The 16,816-nt window shown below is 39.1% G+C and overlaps 1 protein-coding gene across 3 annotated transcripts in view; it reads right to left on the bottom strand.

The window, feature by feature from the left end:
* The window catches only part of LOC113672313 (uncharacterized), a 39,685-nt gene that overhangs the window by 11,411 nt on the left and 11,458 nt on the right, over positions 1 to 16,816 (bottom strand). For all 3 annotated transcript variants that reach the window (XR_016179802.1, XM_089182641.1, XM_089182642.1), the window contains exons 13-38: positions 16,752 to 16,781; positions 15,157 to 15,649; positions 14,843 to 15,009; positions 14,405 to 14,605; positions 13,900 to 14,097; positions 13,624 to 13,659; positions 13,250 to 13,531; positions 11,786 to 11,936; positions 11,149 to 11,432; positions 10,585 to 10,620; positions 10,075 to 10,113; positions 9,822 to 9,891; positions 9,426 to 9,586; positions 8,689 to 8,853; positions 7,899 to 7,949; positions 7,231 to 7,417; positions 6,348 to 6,565; positions 5,647 to 5,703; positions 5,175 to 5,328; positions 4,777 to 5,030; positions 4,263 to 4,286; positions 3,421 to 3,582; positions 2,797 to 3,048; positions 2,269 to 2,292; positions 813 to 1,013; positions 314 to 508 (exon numbers count right to left, since the gene is read on the bottom strand). Coding sequence is in view for 2 of the 3 variants with exons in the window: in XM_089182641.1 (XP_089038767.1) it covers positions 314 to 508; positions 813 to 1,013; positions 2,269 to 2,292; positions 2,797 to 3,048; positions 3,421 to 3,582; positions 4,263 to 4,286; positions 4,777 to 5,030; positions 5,175 to 5,328; positions 5,647 to 5,703; positions 6,348 to 6,565; positions 7,231 to 7,417; positions 7,899 to 7,949; positions 8,689 to 8,853; positions 9,426 to 9,586; positions 9,822 to 9,891; positions 10,075 to 10,113; positions 10,585 to 10,620; positions 11,149 to 11,432; positions 11,786 to 11,936; positions 13,250 to 13,531; positions 13,624 to 13,659; positions 13,900 to 14,097; positions 14,405 to 14,605; positions 14,843 to 15,009; positions 15,157 to 15,649; positions 16,752 to 16,781 (4,092 nt within the window). In the remaining variant the exon portion in view is untranslated. The remainder of the gene's footprint in view (positions 1 to 313; positions 509 to 812; positions 1,014 to 2,268; positions 2,293 to 2,796; positions 3,049 to 3,420; positions 3,583 to 4,262; positions 4,287 to 4,776; positions 5,031 to 5,174; positions 5,329 to 5,646; positions 5,704 to 6,347; positions 6,566 to 7,230; positions 7,418 to 7,898; positions 7,950 to 8,688; positions 8,854 to 9,425; positions 9,587 to 9,821; positions 9,892 to 10,074; positions 10,114 to 10,584; positions 10,621 to 11,148; positions 11,433 to 11,785; positions 11,937 to 13,249; positions 13,532 to 13,623; positions 13,660 to 13,899; positions 14,098 to 14,404; positions 14,606 to 14,842; positions 15,010 to 15,156; positions 15,650 to 16,751; positions 16,782 to 16,816) is intronic.

Raw genomic sequence — 16,816 nt, forward strand, 5'->3', positions numbered from 1 at the left:
TGAGTTGGTCACCCAGCAAGCTATTTTATGGAACTAAACGGGGGTTGAAATAACAGTTGCGTTTCTTTCTTAACAAAAATTAGGCCGGCGGGTGGGGAGGCGTCTAGAAGTCCCTGGGGTAAAATCAATACTTAATTTCTAATAATGGAAGCATGACAGGAACGCAGGGGTAAAAGAAAGAGTGTTTATTTCCCCGCACCGAACGGGGAAAAGAGATACTTTTGATTTATTTCATGTATGAAACCGCATCAGAGAGCATCAAGCTTAACGAAACTACCAAGAAAAGAGAAGAAAAAATACCGAGATTATATACCTAGAGGCTGTTTGCAGATGTAGCCCCGTCTATCAGCACATGACTGGTCATTCCATCCTCTACTAGGTGGCCACATTTCAATACAATTCTCCATACCAGTCTTGTCATTTGGCTCACCGGGTAACCAGTTAAGATACGTCACAGGGCTACCATCACTCCATGTGAATCCTCTCTCCAGCGACCAATCATTCAAACCTGAATAGTGATAAAACTCAATGAGTGGGTTATAGAAGGCTTCCAACTAAATGAGATTCTGTTTACCAGGACTCTCGCGCTAAATGAATCGTCCACAACTTCTTTTTTAAAAACAAAAGGAATTCTAACAATTTTTTTCAGAAACGGTCGAGACCACACGATTCATAATCGTGTAGTCTCAAGTGTATCACAATCCTAAGTAAACAATGCGCTGAGTAAGCCGGCTAAAAAATATATTTTAAAAGTTGCGCGAACGTATAATTACACTTTTTTTTTAGCTTGGTGTCAATAGATGAATATTTACCAATCCAGATTTTTCCAGCGGAAATCCGTCGATAGTGGAAAGTAATGAAGTCTTGCTCCTGCTCTGATGTAATGCTCACAAGATTTCCACCCTGATTTAAACACTTGAATCTTGCAGCTGCCCATGGCTGCAAGTCACTGTCTCGGAAAAGGTAACAGTGCTTGTCAAATTTCTCCCATCCAGTGGGGCAGCTTCCGAGCACTTGAAACAAAATCGAAATAATTCGATTAACTCTATTTGCATTTTCTTACCAAGGGACTTTAATGCCCATGCGAAGAACAACCGATGAGAAAAAGGAGGTAGTCTCCATGACAAAAAATCTTTAGAATATCAAGAGAAATCTAATATTAGAAATATTGAGTACACAAGCCTACTTACACGAGGGGCTAATAGAGCAAATGCCTTGCCTATTTCTCAAAAAAAGTGCCCCCCACACCCACTGGAAAAAAATCCAAACAACGCCAAATATGTCAGTTTCGGCCTCTTTTGAATGCTTAGATCGCCCCGGGTGATAAAGCCTTCGCCAGGGGTCACAGTTGGTGGAAACGAGCGAAAAAAGATGAGGGAGAGGCTGGGCAATTTTTTTTACACGTTCACTCTTGTACTCGTCTTCTCCGACCGTGAGCCTTGAATCACTAAGATTCCCCTTGAAAGTTGTGTTTTATATAAATCGTCGAGAAAATTAACTTCAGTAAGGATTCTAAAGGGAGAAAATTTCTAATCTAGAAATGAAAATGCGCCTCGTAACATTTACCCCACTGCTTTACACTACTCGATGTTATGCAATCACAGAGTACAAAATTCCAAATTGCACAAAAAAAAAGAGAGAGAAAGAGAGTTAGGATATTGTGGATAAAATAAATAAATTATTTGAAATTAATACGATCTCTATAGTAATATTTCAACATTTCTGACGCTGATTGTTGGTAGATTAAAAGGAGAAAAACATCGCTGTTATGCACACAACTTAATTAGCCACGAAAATGAATAATGGTGGGAAAAAAAAGTTGGACTTGAACAGGATTTGAATCCATGACCATCCCATCATACTGGTGCAGTCCTCTCACCAACGAATCTATCAAGCCAAATATGTAGAAATTGTATTGTTCGATAATATTGGGTTGATACCCGCTAATTTCATAAACATAATCTGACAAGATGTTTCCTTAAAGTCACCGCTTGTTAGAGGTATATCTACTGTATTGTATTACGCCCCACTGTTATGTATTACACCTTAATATCCGCATAGATATTCTCCATACTCCTCTCTAGACATTGCTAATGTCCTAACAAGGAGACTTTGTTTAACAATCACGAGCTTCCTTGGTTGCTGATCATTTCCTTAATTCTCGTGATTCATTCTGTGATTCAGGGGTGATACTGTACGGAGAAGTTAGATACTAGTCACTCTTAGGGTAAAAGGTTTTAGATAAAACACTGACTATGAAATACTTACATGGAGGTGACACATGCGGTTCGCCTGCAAGTAACAATTTGAAAAGTAACGCAATCAATAATTGACAGTCACATAGATTTTAGAATCATGAAATAGAGAGGAAACCTAATTGTTATTCGAAGTCGCCATCGCCATCGTCTGAACTCATAAAATGGTCGCCAGAAGTAAACCTTTAGTCACCGCAAGAAAACGATGTTCGGAGCAAACTTTTTGCCTTACTTCAGTTCAACAAATAGATTCCACAGGGAAAGATGTTTTTCGTCTTTTCGTGAGCGACAAAGAAAAAATGCTGAGTCCGCATGAAGAATCGAACCTCAGACCCTCGGATTCCATGCTCCGATGCTCTACCACTGAGCCACAGAGACTCTACGGTGAGCGAAGTCTATTACGAAGTTCATATAACACGCGTCCTGCATACTGCTAGGATTAGCAATGTCGATAGCGTCATGTTTGTAGATTGAATGAGAGAGATGGTAAGTTTTGAGCCCGTATGAAAAGTATTAATGAGATTAATTCTAGTAATCTTACCCCTTCGTAATCTACAGATAAATCCATTTTTTTCCGAGCAATTGACGTCACTCCAACCTCCAGCATTAGCATCTGAATTACTAGTGACAACGCACGTTTTCTGGTCATATGGGGCATCTGGTTGCTTCGCAGCCCAGTTTGTATAGGTTTTCATTGAAAGGTCACTCCATTGGAAGTCTTTAGAATTAGCTTCACGAGAGAGACCAAGCCAAAAGCGTCCTTGGAAACCCTTTAAATTCATGACGACAAATGCTGCAAGGGAAAAGTGTGACGAGGCTTGATATTTGTACGTTTAATTTATCTCTCAGTATCCCACAATCACTTTGCGCACGAAACACACAAGAGCGAAAGCCACTTTGCAATTGCGTCTGCTAATCAATTTTGCGAGGTACACCCTAAGTGGGAAATGTTAGCAACTCAGGAAGAAAACTGTTACTAACTACTGCCTTTGAAGATAAGTATGAAAACGTTGTAGCTTCTAAAGTGTATTTATTATCATACTGCTTAGAATTTCAATGCCTTATGTCCACTTTCGTGACAACTTCGCCATGAAAACTTAAAAGCTCTGTGATCGTAGGGACATCAGAGAATGAACTTGGGTTTTGGTTTCCTTGTATACTTTACCCTGTTCAAACGAATTGTGAACGCTCATCAAATCGCTACCATTCATCCTGTCTTGGCAGAATTTAAGAGCTTCCTTCCAGCCCATCGGGACGTAAGACACATTAAAACAGTCACTACCAAAGGGAAGATACCCTGGAGGACAAGACGTGTTACCAGGTGGAGCTGGAGCGGAAAAAAAATCAATCATCAATTACATGAAAATCTCTACAGCTAAAAACTATTTGTGTTCCAGTAAGAATGCAGCCTACTTTGAACCGATGTCCATTCACTAGACACTGGTGAGCGGGCTACAAAACCAGGTCTGGTCAACGTTCGCTTTTAAGACGATCGATTTCTCTATTATTCTGATGTTTCCGCATTTAAAACATAACCTATCTGTTTTAAACTGTTTCAATATTCCTTATCATTTAAAAAAGTTAAGCAAACTATCGTAAATTTCAGAGGCAAGCAGGTCAAGTCTTTGTCAAAGCTGGAGGCTAAGGTAAATAGTTGATCTACGAGACACTCACAATTCATCATATTTTACGACAACAGAGTTCAATTTTCTTCATATTTTTTTATTATTTTTATTTTTTTAATCGTTTTATTTTTAAGTTCGTTTTCAATAAAAATTTTCAGGATTCAATTTCCAACAGATCACAGAAGCGAACGGCATTTTTCCATTTAAGAGAAAGAGAGAGAGTTTAACTGCGTCATTCGAATTTGCAGCTAGTGGGGGTGATAGGGAACTTTGAAAAATACTGCGATAGCGGCTGTTTCCGCCATTATTCCCAAATGGCCAAAGCCTGTTGTTATCAAAATTGTCTGCCAATACGATTAAAAAAATACGTTAGCAAGCTCACCATTCGCTGAGATTTGATCAGCTCCTGCGGAAAAAGAGAATCTAAATCAGTACTTATGAGCAAAGGAGGTAACTAATACAACCAGAATTCTTTTTGGATCATCATTTCCCGAGACCTTAACTCACCACTCTTCCCCTTCCTAAAAACCCATGGCTGATCTTAGTGGTTTACATGGTGCTGAGCACATGGAGGAAAATGCATGGGAAACATTTCCAAAACCAACTACAAATACACATGTCCGCATTTTTTGATATCTATATACCAGTTAAATTCTCTTGGTGTATCAAACAGCCTTGGGAATTTAGTGCTACATCGATACCTATCTTCTTACTATCACGTTTTTAATTCAAATGCTTTAATCTTTTGAGGAGAACTTCATTTTTGGAGAAAAATAGTTGAAAGATAGAACCATTGGGTCGAAAATGATATAAACTTTTGTTTTAACATTTTCAGTCAACAATCTTCCATTTAGTTTCTTATTCAAAATGGATCAAGTTTTTAATCTATTACAAACCTGTCTCACAGATGAACCCTTTTTTCTGGTCACACTGCGCAGTTCCCCATCTTCCTGCCTCTCCACTGGACGTCATGTCGACGCAATCCTTGTTCCAGCCGTAGCCCGTTGGCTCATTGACATTCCAGTTGGTGTATTTACGAGGACTATTATCTGTCCAAAAGAAGCTGCCTTCCACATGCTTGTCATTAAAGCCAATCCAGAAATTGTCGTTCTTTCCCAGCAGCATAGTTGTCAAAAATGCCTGTTCGTATCTGCAACATGAAATAGGTACAGTTTCGATCTGCTGTAGCTTCACTTAAAGGTTCAACATTTAACGAAGTGTCCACTTTTGTTTGTGTTTTTTTTCCACGAAATCAATTGAAATTTGGTCATTAACTTAACACAAGTGTACTTACTGATCATTCACAGTAACAAGGTCTCCGTTCACATTGGCATTAAGTCCCTTCCGACATACATCTCTTGCGTTCTCCCAGGACAGCTGAGGATCCGACACAATGCGGTAGCAGCGCTTGTCATAGTTTACCCAGCCGTCTTTACATCTGCCATGTGCTTTATCACAGAAAATTAAAATCAGTTAGGGTACCTCTTTCTACTGCGATATGCATCCTTATAACACGTAATTTTCCTCACGCCTCGGAATCTGTCGACTTGACCTCTGGAGAAGGATCGGAAGATTTGTAGGAATCTTTCATTGACCAAAAAGTGAGATGGCCAGGAAACGATAAAATCTCGTTCTTTTCGGATTTACCAACGCGTGCACTCCAAAACTTAGTAACCAAGCGACTTGACTCATGCAATAGCGAAGGAATAATACTTACAAAGAGAAAAAAATACATAGCAGCAGTAACTGTTGTCAGAAATACTTACATCGGCCAGGACGCGATTGGTCAGGAGGGGATGTAGTCAAAGCTTGTATTCTGGAATCTGTAAGAAAAAAACATATGATTAGCATATGGTAAGTGTACGATTTCAATTGAGATCGTTTGGACACACATTGGGAATATTGTAATGTTCCCAATCTTTTCCTCGATGCACGTGTAAACAAGATGAGTGTCATAAACAGAATTCTGGTCGCAAATCATAATCATCTGTCAGCCATATCGACAAAACCATCAAGAAGAAGAACAAAGATCAAATGAAACCGTTCAACCAGCTCAAAATAAGCGAAATCGAAGATCCAAAAACACATATGCGTCAGACTTAATGAAAAAAAAAATGTACACAAAAACAAAAACATAAAAGCTAAAACAAGTCAGGAATTCTGATTTTCACAAATAACAACCAAGACACATTTTCATTCCGACGTGCGTTTGTGATCTAGCTTATAAACTTTATAAATTCCTTAGTGCAAGGAAGTACTATGTTTCAAAGTTGGCCCTAAAAAGAATAATACAGTCGACTTTTAATTTCGTTCTATCCTTTTTATGCAAGCGAGGGACTTTTAAGATGACCAATAAATAATCTATGAGTTGTCCATGAGAGGAATCACTTGCAAATTCTATTTAAATTTTCTACCTTATGTCTAAATCCACCATACAGTGACAACTTATGACAACTAGGAAACTCACTATTTGTCGTTTTGCAGATGTACGGCCGCAGGACACTGCAGTGATGGTCATTCCAATAACCACGCTTTACAATTTCCAAACAGTCTTCCTGGCCGTAATAATCATTTGGTTCTTTCCATCCATAGTTTATATAAACTACTGGCGAACCGTCGCTCCACTGGTAGCTGCTTTCTGTTCCGAGATCATTGAGTCCAATCCAAAGAGCGTTACTACTGTGCCTTTTAAATGAAAAAAATACACCAATAAAGTGCGTGCGCATACAAGGGGAGTGAGACCAACCCTTTCACTCTAAAGATATTCATTTCTCCTGAGTAAAAGTCTGAGAATTTGGAGTGAAATCGGATATTCCTTGAATGACCATGGATGATATTTTTCTAACTTCTCATCACCTTTCTGCTCGAAAATATATGTATGTTGTCAGGACAATTAATTTTTTGAGTGAAATGGTGAAGGAGTCTAAGCGTTGTATCTTTTTGCGGAGAAATTCAGTGTAATTTACCTGAGATACAAAAACATTGCCAGCCATCTTTTCTTCTAGAAGACCATTAAACTAAACTCTGTTGGTAAACTTGCCATGATTGACCTTCTCCTAGGGAACACCTCTCTTACACGGCCGTTGATGTAATTTTTTTCTTTCAATAATACAACCATAGAGCAGGTAACAAATGGATCAAGTGACAGCTTTCAAGTTTGATTAAACGATAGAGCTTGCTTGTGGGTGAAAATTGAGTAACGGGGCTCGAGATTTTGACCGTCATAAATTTGAATTTACTTTGAATACCCTAAGAACATTGCAAAATATCGAACACGTCCTTGAATCCAGCATTTTAGGTTTACCTCATAATTTGCAGAAACTTCTGAAAATAATTCAAAGGAAACTTACCCTGAGATTTGAGATTTTATGAAGTTATTTTCCGCAGCACTTAAAATACTAACAAGGTCTCCTCCTAGTTCTTTTTGACACGCCTGTCGAGCGGCACGCCACGTGAGTCGGCTTGACTGGGAGTCATTTGCGAAATAGTAGCACATTGTATTCCACAAAATCGTATTGTTAGGGCAAATGCCTGAGGCTGTTAAAAGAGGAATACCTTGTTACAACTTCAAACAACTTTCTCCTTTCGGAAATCGAGGTAGATAAACACATTTAGTTGGAAAAGTGGTAACATGGAGTTCACAAGGCTTACGGACTCCGCGTCGAAGGGCCAGCTTTGGGCCCTTGGCAGGTCATTGTGTGGTGTGCTTGAGAAAGACATTAGTCTTACCATGCCCCTTTCTTTCTAACGACGAGTATAAACGGGTGTTCCCATCACCTTAGCCGTAGACACATGTAGGCTTGCGCACCTGTTTTTATTGGTTTTTCAAGATATTCTGGCGAAATGCTAGGGGGTGGTGGTGGGAAGGTGAGGGGGGGTGTGTGGGGAAAGGTACCTACACTGAACTAGTCCAGGAGAGGTAGCAATTTTCTTAGTCAATTTGTGCTAGAGTACTGGATTTTAGACTTAACCACGATGTAAACTCCTCATATGAACCACAGTAAACTTAAGAACTCACTTTGGTGAACAGGTGTGGTTGGAGTGACTGTTGCTGACGGTTTATTATCCGCTGTTGATAAAACATCAAAGTGTCATGGATTGAAACATTTACCAGGTGTATATGGCCAATTTTCACCTCAATTTTTTCAAATCACCAAAATGTTATAAAAAACCACACACACAACAAAACAACAACCACTGCAAAAAAATTAAAATATTAAGAAATTAAAACTATAACAAGAGAAATTAAGAGATAAAGAAAGGAAACGATCGGAGCAAAAAAGTCGAAAAAGCTCATGAATAAACGTAAGACAGAAAATCAATGACCGATGCAAAATGTTTACGATTTGCTAATGATTCCCCTTCCTCGGTTATCAACATTCCCTCATGGATGATAATTGAATATTTATAGGATAAACTATTGTCGCCTTCAATTTGAAGGAAGTATTCATGCCACAAGAAATTTAGCGACAAGGCTCAATTAATCTGTGCACCAATGAAAGCAGTCTTTTGCAATTAACCACGCCAACCAATGCAACTCTGAAACTTCTTTTCTTCTTTCAAATGTAATTATAGTTGAAATAAAATAAATATAAACGTAAAAACTATGGACCTAATGTTAGCATCGTGACAACGTCTATTTATAAATCGATACCTAAAAGTTAATCAAATCGAACAGTATATATATATAAAGAAATTAAAAATATTCAAAGCAGTTCCACTTCTCAAGCCTGAAATTGTATAAAAGCATCAAATTGATCTTTGCGAGAAACAACTACTCTGTAAATAACTTTGAATAATGCACTTACATCGTGGCATCTTGCAGATGAACTGCTTTACAGAGTAGCATCCAGTGTCCCCCCATTCTCCGGTAGAATACATCTCCACACATGGCTGTTGTCCTTGATGACTGTCCGGTTGCTGCACGTTCCATTTTGTGAACTGCACAGGCGTTCCGTCACTCCAAACGTAGCCTACAGACCAAGGAAAAACGTTCAAATAAAAGTCCCCGCATTGCTCGCGGGAGGCAGTTTATCAAAGAAAGCCCGGATACTAGAAACAGACGTAGAAAAAACTGACATCGAATAACCATGGTGCACTCAACTAAGTTGTTCGATTTATGAAGGAAGACGGATTAATCGTGCCAGAAGATTTAGCGTCAGTTTCGAATTATTTGGGATTTAATCGGTTTAACATTATTTCCCTCTGTGACTGGTCCAGGAAATTCGCCCCATCATCCCGACCGTAAATTGAAAAAATTTCCAGTGTTTGTCGATCGATCGATCGATGGATGGAAATACAAAGGTCTTTCTGGATTTCCCATTATCACTGAGCTTCCGCAACGTAACCTCCTAGTGCTTCAATTTAGAAGAAAGGTTTACTTAGCTGAGTGAATGGTTTATCCTAGTGTGGGGGAACCAATCGAAGCCGAGATACTGTGGCCAAATCCCGCTTAAAAAGTAAACGGCCCCTGTCTTGAAGACTGCGTTTTTAAGACCTATATTGAAAAAGACGATTGCTTGAAAAGTCAAAATAGAGAACCTACCATATAACACACCACGGTCGCTCAGTCCAATCCAAGCTGTATACAGTAAGCCACTGAACAGACTGGCCACAAATTCATTCTCCGCTACACTGTGAATGCTGACTAAATCTGAGTTTGCAGTGAATGATCTACAGGTGTCTCTTGCATCAGTCCACGTTTTGCTGTGATGACAAGAAAGGGAGATCACCATAACGGATTTGAAAAACAGGGTTTTTCTTTCGATAATCACTTGATTTTATCTTGGCACCTTAGGTTCTTTTGAAATCTGACATCTACCCAGTTTATGGCTGAACCATAACTTAGGTCCTCGAGCTTACTTGCAGTACATCACGCTACAATATAGGAATAACATCGGTTACAATGCTGCCCCGGTACCGATCTTACGTTGGTTCTTACCTCTGCGACATCAACTTGTAACAGAATGAGCCATTTGTCATCCATCCAGATGGACACAAGTAGTTAAAAACTGAAAACAATTGAAAGGGCTGTTAACTTCGCCTACTTTGAACTGCTTGATTTGCAATAACCGATAGATTTACCGTGGACTCTTACAAAACTAAGATAACTTGGATTAAGTAAAGAAACTCGAAAAGACAAGCAAACAACAAACAAAAAATTCTTATCTTAACGACCGAAGAAAACGTGTTACCCGTAGAAGTAGGAGTTGCCGTGCGCGTCAGACTTTGTCCTGGATGAAAAAAAAAGAAAACGAGATCAAATACAAACCAATGATGGTAACGAAACGAACCGAAGTTTCAAAACAAGGAAATACTAAACATAACACTCTTCAACAAACGCAAAGACTATGTGAATAAACAATACACGAGGATTGTTAATGATGGGCATGATTAGCACAGTTTAGAAATGACGAATTCATTAGAAATGATGAATTGGACAAACTCTCTCTTATGATACAGACAATTTAAGCAGGCTTACATGATACATCACTACGACTCCTTTGAAGTTAAGCTTTGGCGCAAAAATAGCAATCCATGAATTTAGCAAGGAGAAAGTGCAGCTTCCAATTATCCCTAAGTGGTTACTTGGTCAGTTTAGTTAAACTCCATGAAATAGAGCCTGTACCTGGATGATGAACTAAGACTCCATATACTGTACTATTTACGACTCACACATCAACAAGACAAAACCGGAAACGTACCTGAAGGAACAAGGTTGGTGGGTAGCACCTGCCTATCTGTTAAAATTAATGAAAAAGTATTTGAAACAAAGAGATTAATGAACAAACACAAAAAAATTACACATAAATGTTCTTATCATGTACTATCAAAACACTATTAATTTTTTAATCCTGTAAACTACTGAAGAGAGTTCTTTGAGATCCATTTTTATGTCTTTTTCTTCTTCGATGTTTCTATTTCCTTGATAATTAAGTAATTGTATTCAGCAGAGAGAACCACTGACACCTCAACGTTATAACTCGTAGTTTTCCATTTTCGTCAAAAGAAGAACCAAATACCTGAAAGGGTTCTACACAAGCTACGACATTAAAGAAGTTTTTTTAAGACTCGCAAAACTCGTTTGCGTGAAACAATGGAAGGTATTCCCAAACAACATCAATGGGAATTAAGAATTTAATGTAAAAACAAGATTTTAAATAAGCGAAATCTTGGTGGTAATTTCTAAAATTGTATAGTCTAGTTCTGGAAATGTAAAGAAAGTTATGAAATGCTTTGGCCTTGATCGAACGCAGACAAATACTTACTTGGAGGTTTTGCACAGGCAAAATAAAGTGTGCTGTTACAGTCCACATCCTGCCAGAACAACCAGCTCATACGACCGGGTTGCAAGGTGGCTTGAACGCAACTTCCCTCCAAAATCCTCTCATCTGGTTGAGTGTTAAGCCAATTGGTGTAGTCCAGCTTGGACCCATCAGACCAGTAGTACACGCCTTTCTGACCGGCATCTGTGAGACCCGTCCATAATCCTCCCACCTCTCCAATGTTCCAGGAGTCCACTAACAGAGAAGTCACCAAGATATTCTCTGTGCTGCAAACACAAAAAGACATTGGTTTGGAATTCTTCTCGAAACTAACAAGCGGCTAACCTTGTGCCACACAAGTGTTCTTGTGAAAGAAAAATTGGTTTATTAGCGACGGAAAAAATGATTCTTAGAATAGCAGTTTCCCAAGGTAGACAAATACCAAAAGATGTTGAATAGATCAAACAAGGATTGAGGATTGTCACGCTTTGGAAGACGAACTTAAGCCCTAGTCCTAAGTTTCTAGTAGCGCAAAAGCAACACAAGGCACCTTCCTTCACAGAATCGAGGTTATGCAAAAGTGTTCCTTCAATGATAAGAATATACGTTTATGGACTATTAATAGTTAATCATAGAATACCTGCTGTGGAAACTGACTAGGTCACCTCCATAAGTTTTACACGTGCTTCTCGCATCCTGCCAAGTTTTGCGATCAAAGATCACCCTGATGCAGCGAGAGCCATCAGGGCTAAGATGCCAGCCAAATTTACAGAGCGGAGAATTTTCAGTACCTGTTTCGGGAGATTAAAATGACAAATTATTCTAATTTTCTGAGGGATAACCCAAATTTTTGGTAGTAAGAAAGCGGATTTAACACGAGATATTGTCTACTTATTTTGTTTCCCCAAATAAGTATGGAAATTTTCCCAGACTAAATGTTTTAACACTTTAGTAGAGTTTACTTATTTTTCTAGTAATCTCTTTAAGCTTTCAGAAAATGAGTTAATTGTGCCCTTCAAGTGAAATTTCAGTGGCCTTTGAGGATACAACGACTTAGGCAGGGAAACAAATCCATGCTCGTATTGCTGAAAGCCACCACCTCCGGAGACTTCCACTCGGTTTTTGTTAGTTCGAGTTAGTTTAATGTGTCTAAAGCATCTTCTAAAGGACAAAGAGGATGCTAATGATCACGACGGGGCTGAAGACATCTGGTGTAAAACCGCTGTAGCAGGCGCAAAAGTCTTCAAAATCGATCTCACACCAAGCGGGTACGAGATACTCAGCAGAACTCCGAGTAAGCGTCATGAACGGAACTCTAATGTACGTCGCATCCTCTCCCTACAGGGCAGTAGTAGACTACCGAAGATGGATGGCATTTTTACGGTCAACGGAGTAGAATTGGGTTTCAACCTTTGAAGGATGTGTAAATCTTTTCGGTTATAGGTAACGTTCAAGTATTCCTCGTGTTCAAATGTATTTACTCATTAATAGATAATTACTGAGGTTCGCAGCATTATTGGGTATAATGCTGCGAACCTCAGTAATTATCTATTAAATATTGCTCTAAGGGAGTCAGTAACTACCGCCAAAAACTTCACATCTGGATATTTGAGCATCATTCTTTCAATATTCAAAATACTAAATTTCTTCAAAGTAATAATGTTTATTTCTTATATTGCGCAGTCTAACATGCGATAATATGATCGAGTGCGCATTACAACACTAAAATCCACCCAACCCAACCCAGGGGAGGACATCCATCACACAGTAATCTCGTGCGTGGAAAATTAACGTCTCCTACCCCAAACCCTGCAGGAGACGGGACCTCCGGCTTAACGTCTTATCCGAGAAGACGAAGCAAGGTGAGTGAAGCGACTTGCTTAAGGCCACAACGTAGTGCCCCATCCAGGACTCGAACCCGGGCCGTCCGACCCAGAGTCCAGCGCTCTGACCACTGGGCCACTCACGCCTCACCACTTTAAAGTGTGATTTAAAAATGATGAGTAGAAAGAAAAATACGTTCTAACAAGGTTTAACTCGTTCGTGTTACTGTATCAAGGTAAATATCAAATTTATCGTGTAATGTGCTATGGGTGTTACATACCTTTCAGGCACATGTAGTCAATTTCTAAATACTTAGCAATTCCCCCTCCACATGGGTCAGCACCAAGTACTGAATTGGTGGCTTTTAACGAACAGTGGTTTTTGCCTCCACATTTGGCATTTAAGTTTGCGGTAACATTCAGCTTGCAAGGTTTAACGCTCACTTGAAAACATCTGGTCGTATTAGTGCGTCCCCATGTGGCAGATTTGATCGTCAAAACTGTAGATGTTGGGCAACTAAGAACTGCAGATGTACTTTCGCAAACGAAAAGTTTCTTAGGAGCTGAAAAAAAATTAGTTGGTTTGGAGATTTCTAAATTTATCAGTTACTTATAAAATGAAAGCAAAGCCTCAGATCCATATCGAATTACTTACTCGATGTTGCAATGATTCCATGAGGTGAGATATACTCTAGGAAACAAAATGTGTTAAAGATTTAGGGACTATACGTTACGAGCAGTTGCATTAAAAAAAAACCCGTCTCACTTCAAAACGTTTCTCTACAAGAATGCCAACACGTCAGAAACACCCATTCATCGACATATTCATGGTTTTCTTGTGATGGTGATCTAACACAAGATACTGAATTACTCGTGCATTAGCAACAAACCAAGTTCGTCCTTTAAAATCCTCTTCGATTCTGAAACACACCTTTTGGCTTCTTACAGATATATGGCAAACTGTTATAACAGCTCTGATCATTCCAGCGGCCATCGTTCACATTTCTGACATTGGCACAATCTTCTGAGTCTCGCCAGTTATCAGGTTGCCAGCCATCCCAGTAGGTGAATTGAACCGCTGACCCATCAGACCACTGGAACTCACTTTCCACTCCCTGATCATGCATCCCTGTGAGTATTAAGCGCAAGAGGATTAGGGCCACTTAAAAAAGAAGCTGTAACGGTTAAAGAGGACTGAAGGAGAAGTACGCTATACAAACAAAATAGGGAATAAAGATTCACAAAGTTGAAATTTTTACGACGGAGATGATAATTTAAACGAAAGAATTGACAGAGGTACTCTTTCCCGGTGTTGAGAACTGCAGAAATCAAATAGTAAGAGAGGAATGGAGCTGAATGACAGACAATTTGTTCAAACTCTACAGTCAAAATCACCAAATTTGATTTGATTTGTAAAAAAGATATTTTTCTTTTACCAATCCACGCCGGTGAGTCTAGTCCGTGAGGTCCTGTCTCCAGAGATATATGGGCCTGCTCGACAGGTGAGTGAATGCTGACCAGTTCTGCTTGCTGGTTCACACAGGATATTTGTGCAGAAGGCCACGATTTCTTGTTCAAATTGAACTGGTAACAGTACTGCCCAAAGTCTTTCCAACCAACCCTACAGGAGCCAAACTCTGTGGAAAAGACGCAAAATATGTTTTAAACCATCTCTCCGCAAAAAAAAGTATAAAAAAGAGTATTTGTTTATTTACAAATTTCTTGTTCAATTACTTGTAGTGATAGAGGTGACCCCTGGATAAAGGTTTGTTGTCCACTTCATTATAAGAGACTAGATCGGGACTTTTCACTGGGTCTGCCTACTAAAGGTTTAACTGTATACTTTTATCTAAACCGCAAAAAAATATTCTTACCGGCCAGATAAATACGATTTACTTCTTGAGGCGTCAACGGCCTTCTCCAAACTGCCAGTGAACGCATCCGAAAACCACCAGATAAAGGTTGAGTGGATTTGCTTCCCACAATAAATGAACTGCTACTTTTAGAGTGAGAGGAAGAAACCCCATAGTACAAAGAAGAGCTAAAAACAAAGACAAAAAAAGTTCTTTTTAATTCCTCTGTTAGCCTATAATTGACTTAAATGACGCATTATTTTAAATCTGACGGTAGTTCGAGTCCACCATGCAGAAATGAATTTCTTTCTTTGCACAAGTGATGCAAGCCTTACCTTTTCTTTCCATTTATGTAGAGAACAATCCCCTTTTCGCGTTGCCAGGTGAACATAACATGGTGCCATACATTTTTGCCCGTCTGTAAAGGTTTAAAAACATGCCACCTCTTTTGCCGAGTGTTCACTGCCGTATGTAATTGACCGTTGACGTAATAAAGTGCAAATCCTCGACCCTTCTGCAATACGTCCTCGAATGTGTACACAATGAAAGTGTTTGTCTTCCAGGTCTTTGCATCATCCTCGAACTGTATAACAAATGAGACAGAGATGCCATTCTCGCACTTATCTAGATTCGATATGCAGGGATCTTGAAACCGTCTCGCATCCAAATGCGCCTGGTAGCCCCTAAAATATACGACGCTGTGTCCATTTTGAGACGAGTTAGATGATTTCACCTCGCCGTGAACAATAGCTGGGACTGTTCCAACAACCGACTTCCCATCGACAATTTGATCGAGCGGCCAATAGTAATCTGTCCCACTAATCCAGTCTTAAAAAATCATAAACATACATCAGTACAAACACCTATCATGAAGGTCAGTAAAAAAGTAATGAGTTGTAAAGTATAATCCCCATCCCAGAATATAAAAAAGACACTATAATACCAGTTTAGTTGGTTGCACATAAGGCTGTTTGAGAGTCAACTCACACTACGAGTTTAAATATCGTTCACTGACTTTAAAATTTTTTCCAGCCTAAAGTTCCAAATCTTTAAGAGACCGGGCATTAGTTATTGCCGGGAAGGAGAGGGTCTGAGGATTTTGGTTGTGTTATCATAAAATTTATCCCCATAAGACTAATTATGTGATCTTCATTGAGGATACCAGGATTACAAAGAGTGGTTTACACGAGGGTCCTCCAAAGAGGATTAAAATCTAAAAAACTACCATCGTTTATAAATAAAAAAGATAAGATAAGAAACCAGTATAAATGGTAAAAATAGTATGAATAGTATAAATGGTATCAGTATAAATAGTTAAAAGTATATAAATTGAAAAGATTTTCGGAATATAGGATTAAAATAGGTATAATAATCATGCTTACAGGAAGAAAATCAAATTATACTGCTAGCGTCTAGAACTTGGCGCTTAAAACAAGTTAGGGTGGGGGCATTCCTTTTATCATTACTAAGCTGGCTCCATACATCTGCACAAAAGTTAATAGTTGAATCTCTAGTAATCTTTTCATCTCCCTACTTCGCAGTAAATATTGCAATATTCTTTAGTCCATTTTCAACCTCTTGTTAGAAACGACTGATTGCTCCTCCCTTCTGCGTGAAAACAACATTATAACCCCCCAAATCCTACAAACTCACCCACCCAACACCATCCCCCAAGGGCAATAGATAACCTTATGTTGTGCGGCAACTATTGTGAAGTGATTCCAGTAATTGCTTAGGGTTGAATCGCAGGTCAGAATCGTGGTTAATTCTCACTGCATGATGGTTAAATGTCCGGAAAGCATCATACATATTACGAGAATCTAAAGCCAACCATACTGATGTCTACTTTGAAATTAAAAAACACAGCCTTAAGCGATAAATTCAGTCACCCACATTGCAAAGTTTACATGGCTATTGATTGAAAACTTACTTCCAGTCACAGGAGTCTTCACACCACTTGCTAATAACAAAAAAAACATATCAACCGTTAGCAGT

The sequence above is a fragment of the Pocillopora damicornis genome, chromosome 9, assembly GCF_964200805.1.
Source record: "Pocillopora damicornis chromosome 9, jaPocDami1.2, whole genome shotgun sequence".
NCBI lineage: Eukaryota > Metazoa > Cnidaria > Anthozoa > Scleractinia > Pocilloporidae > Pocillopora > Pocillopora damicornis.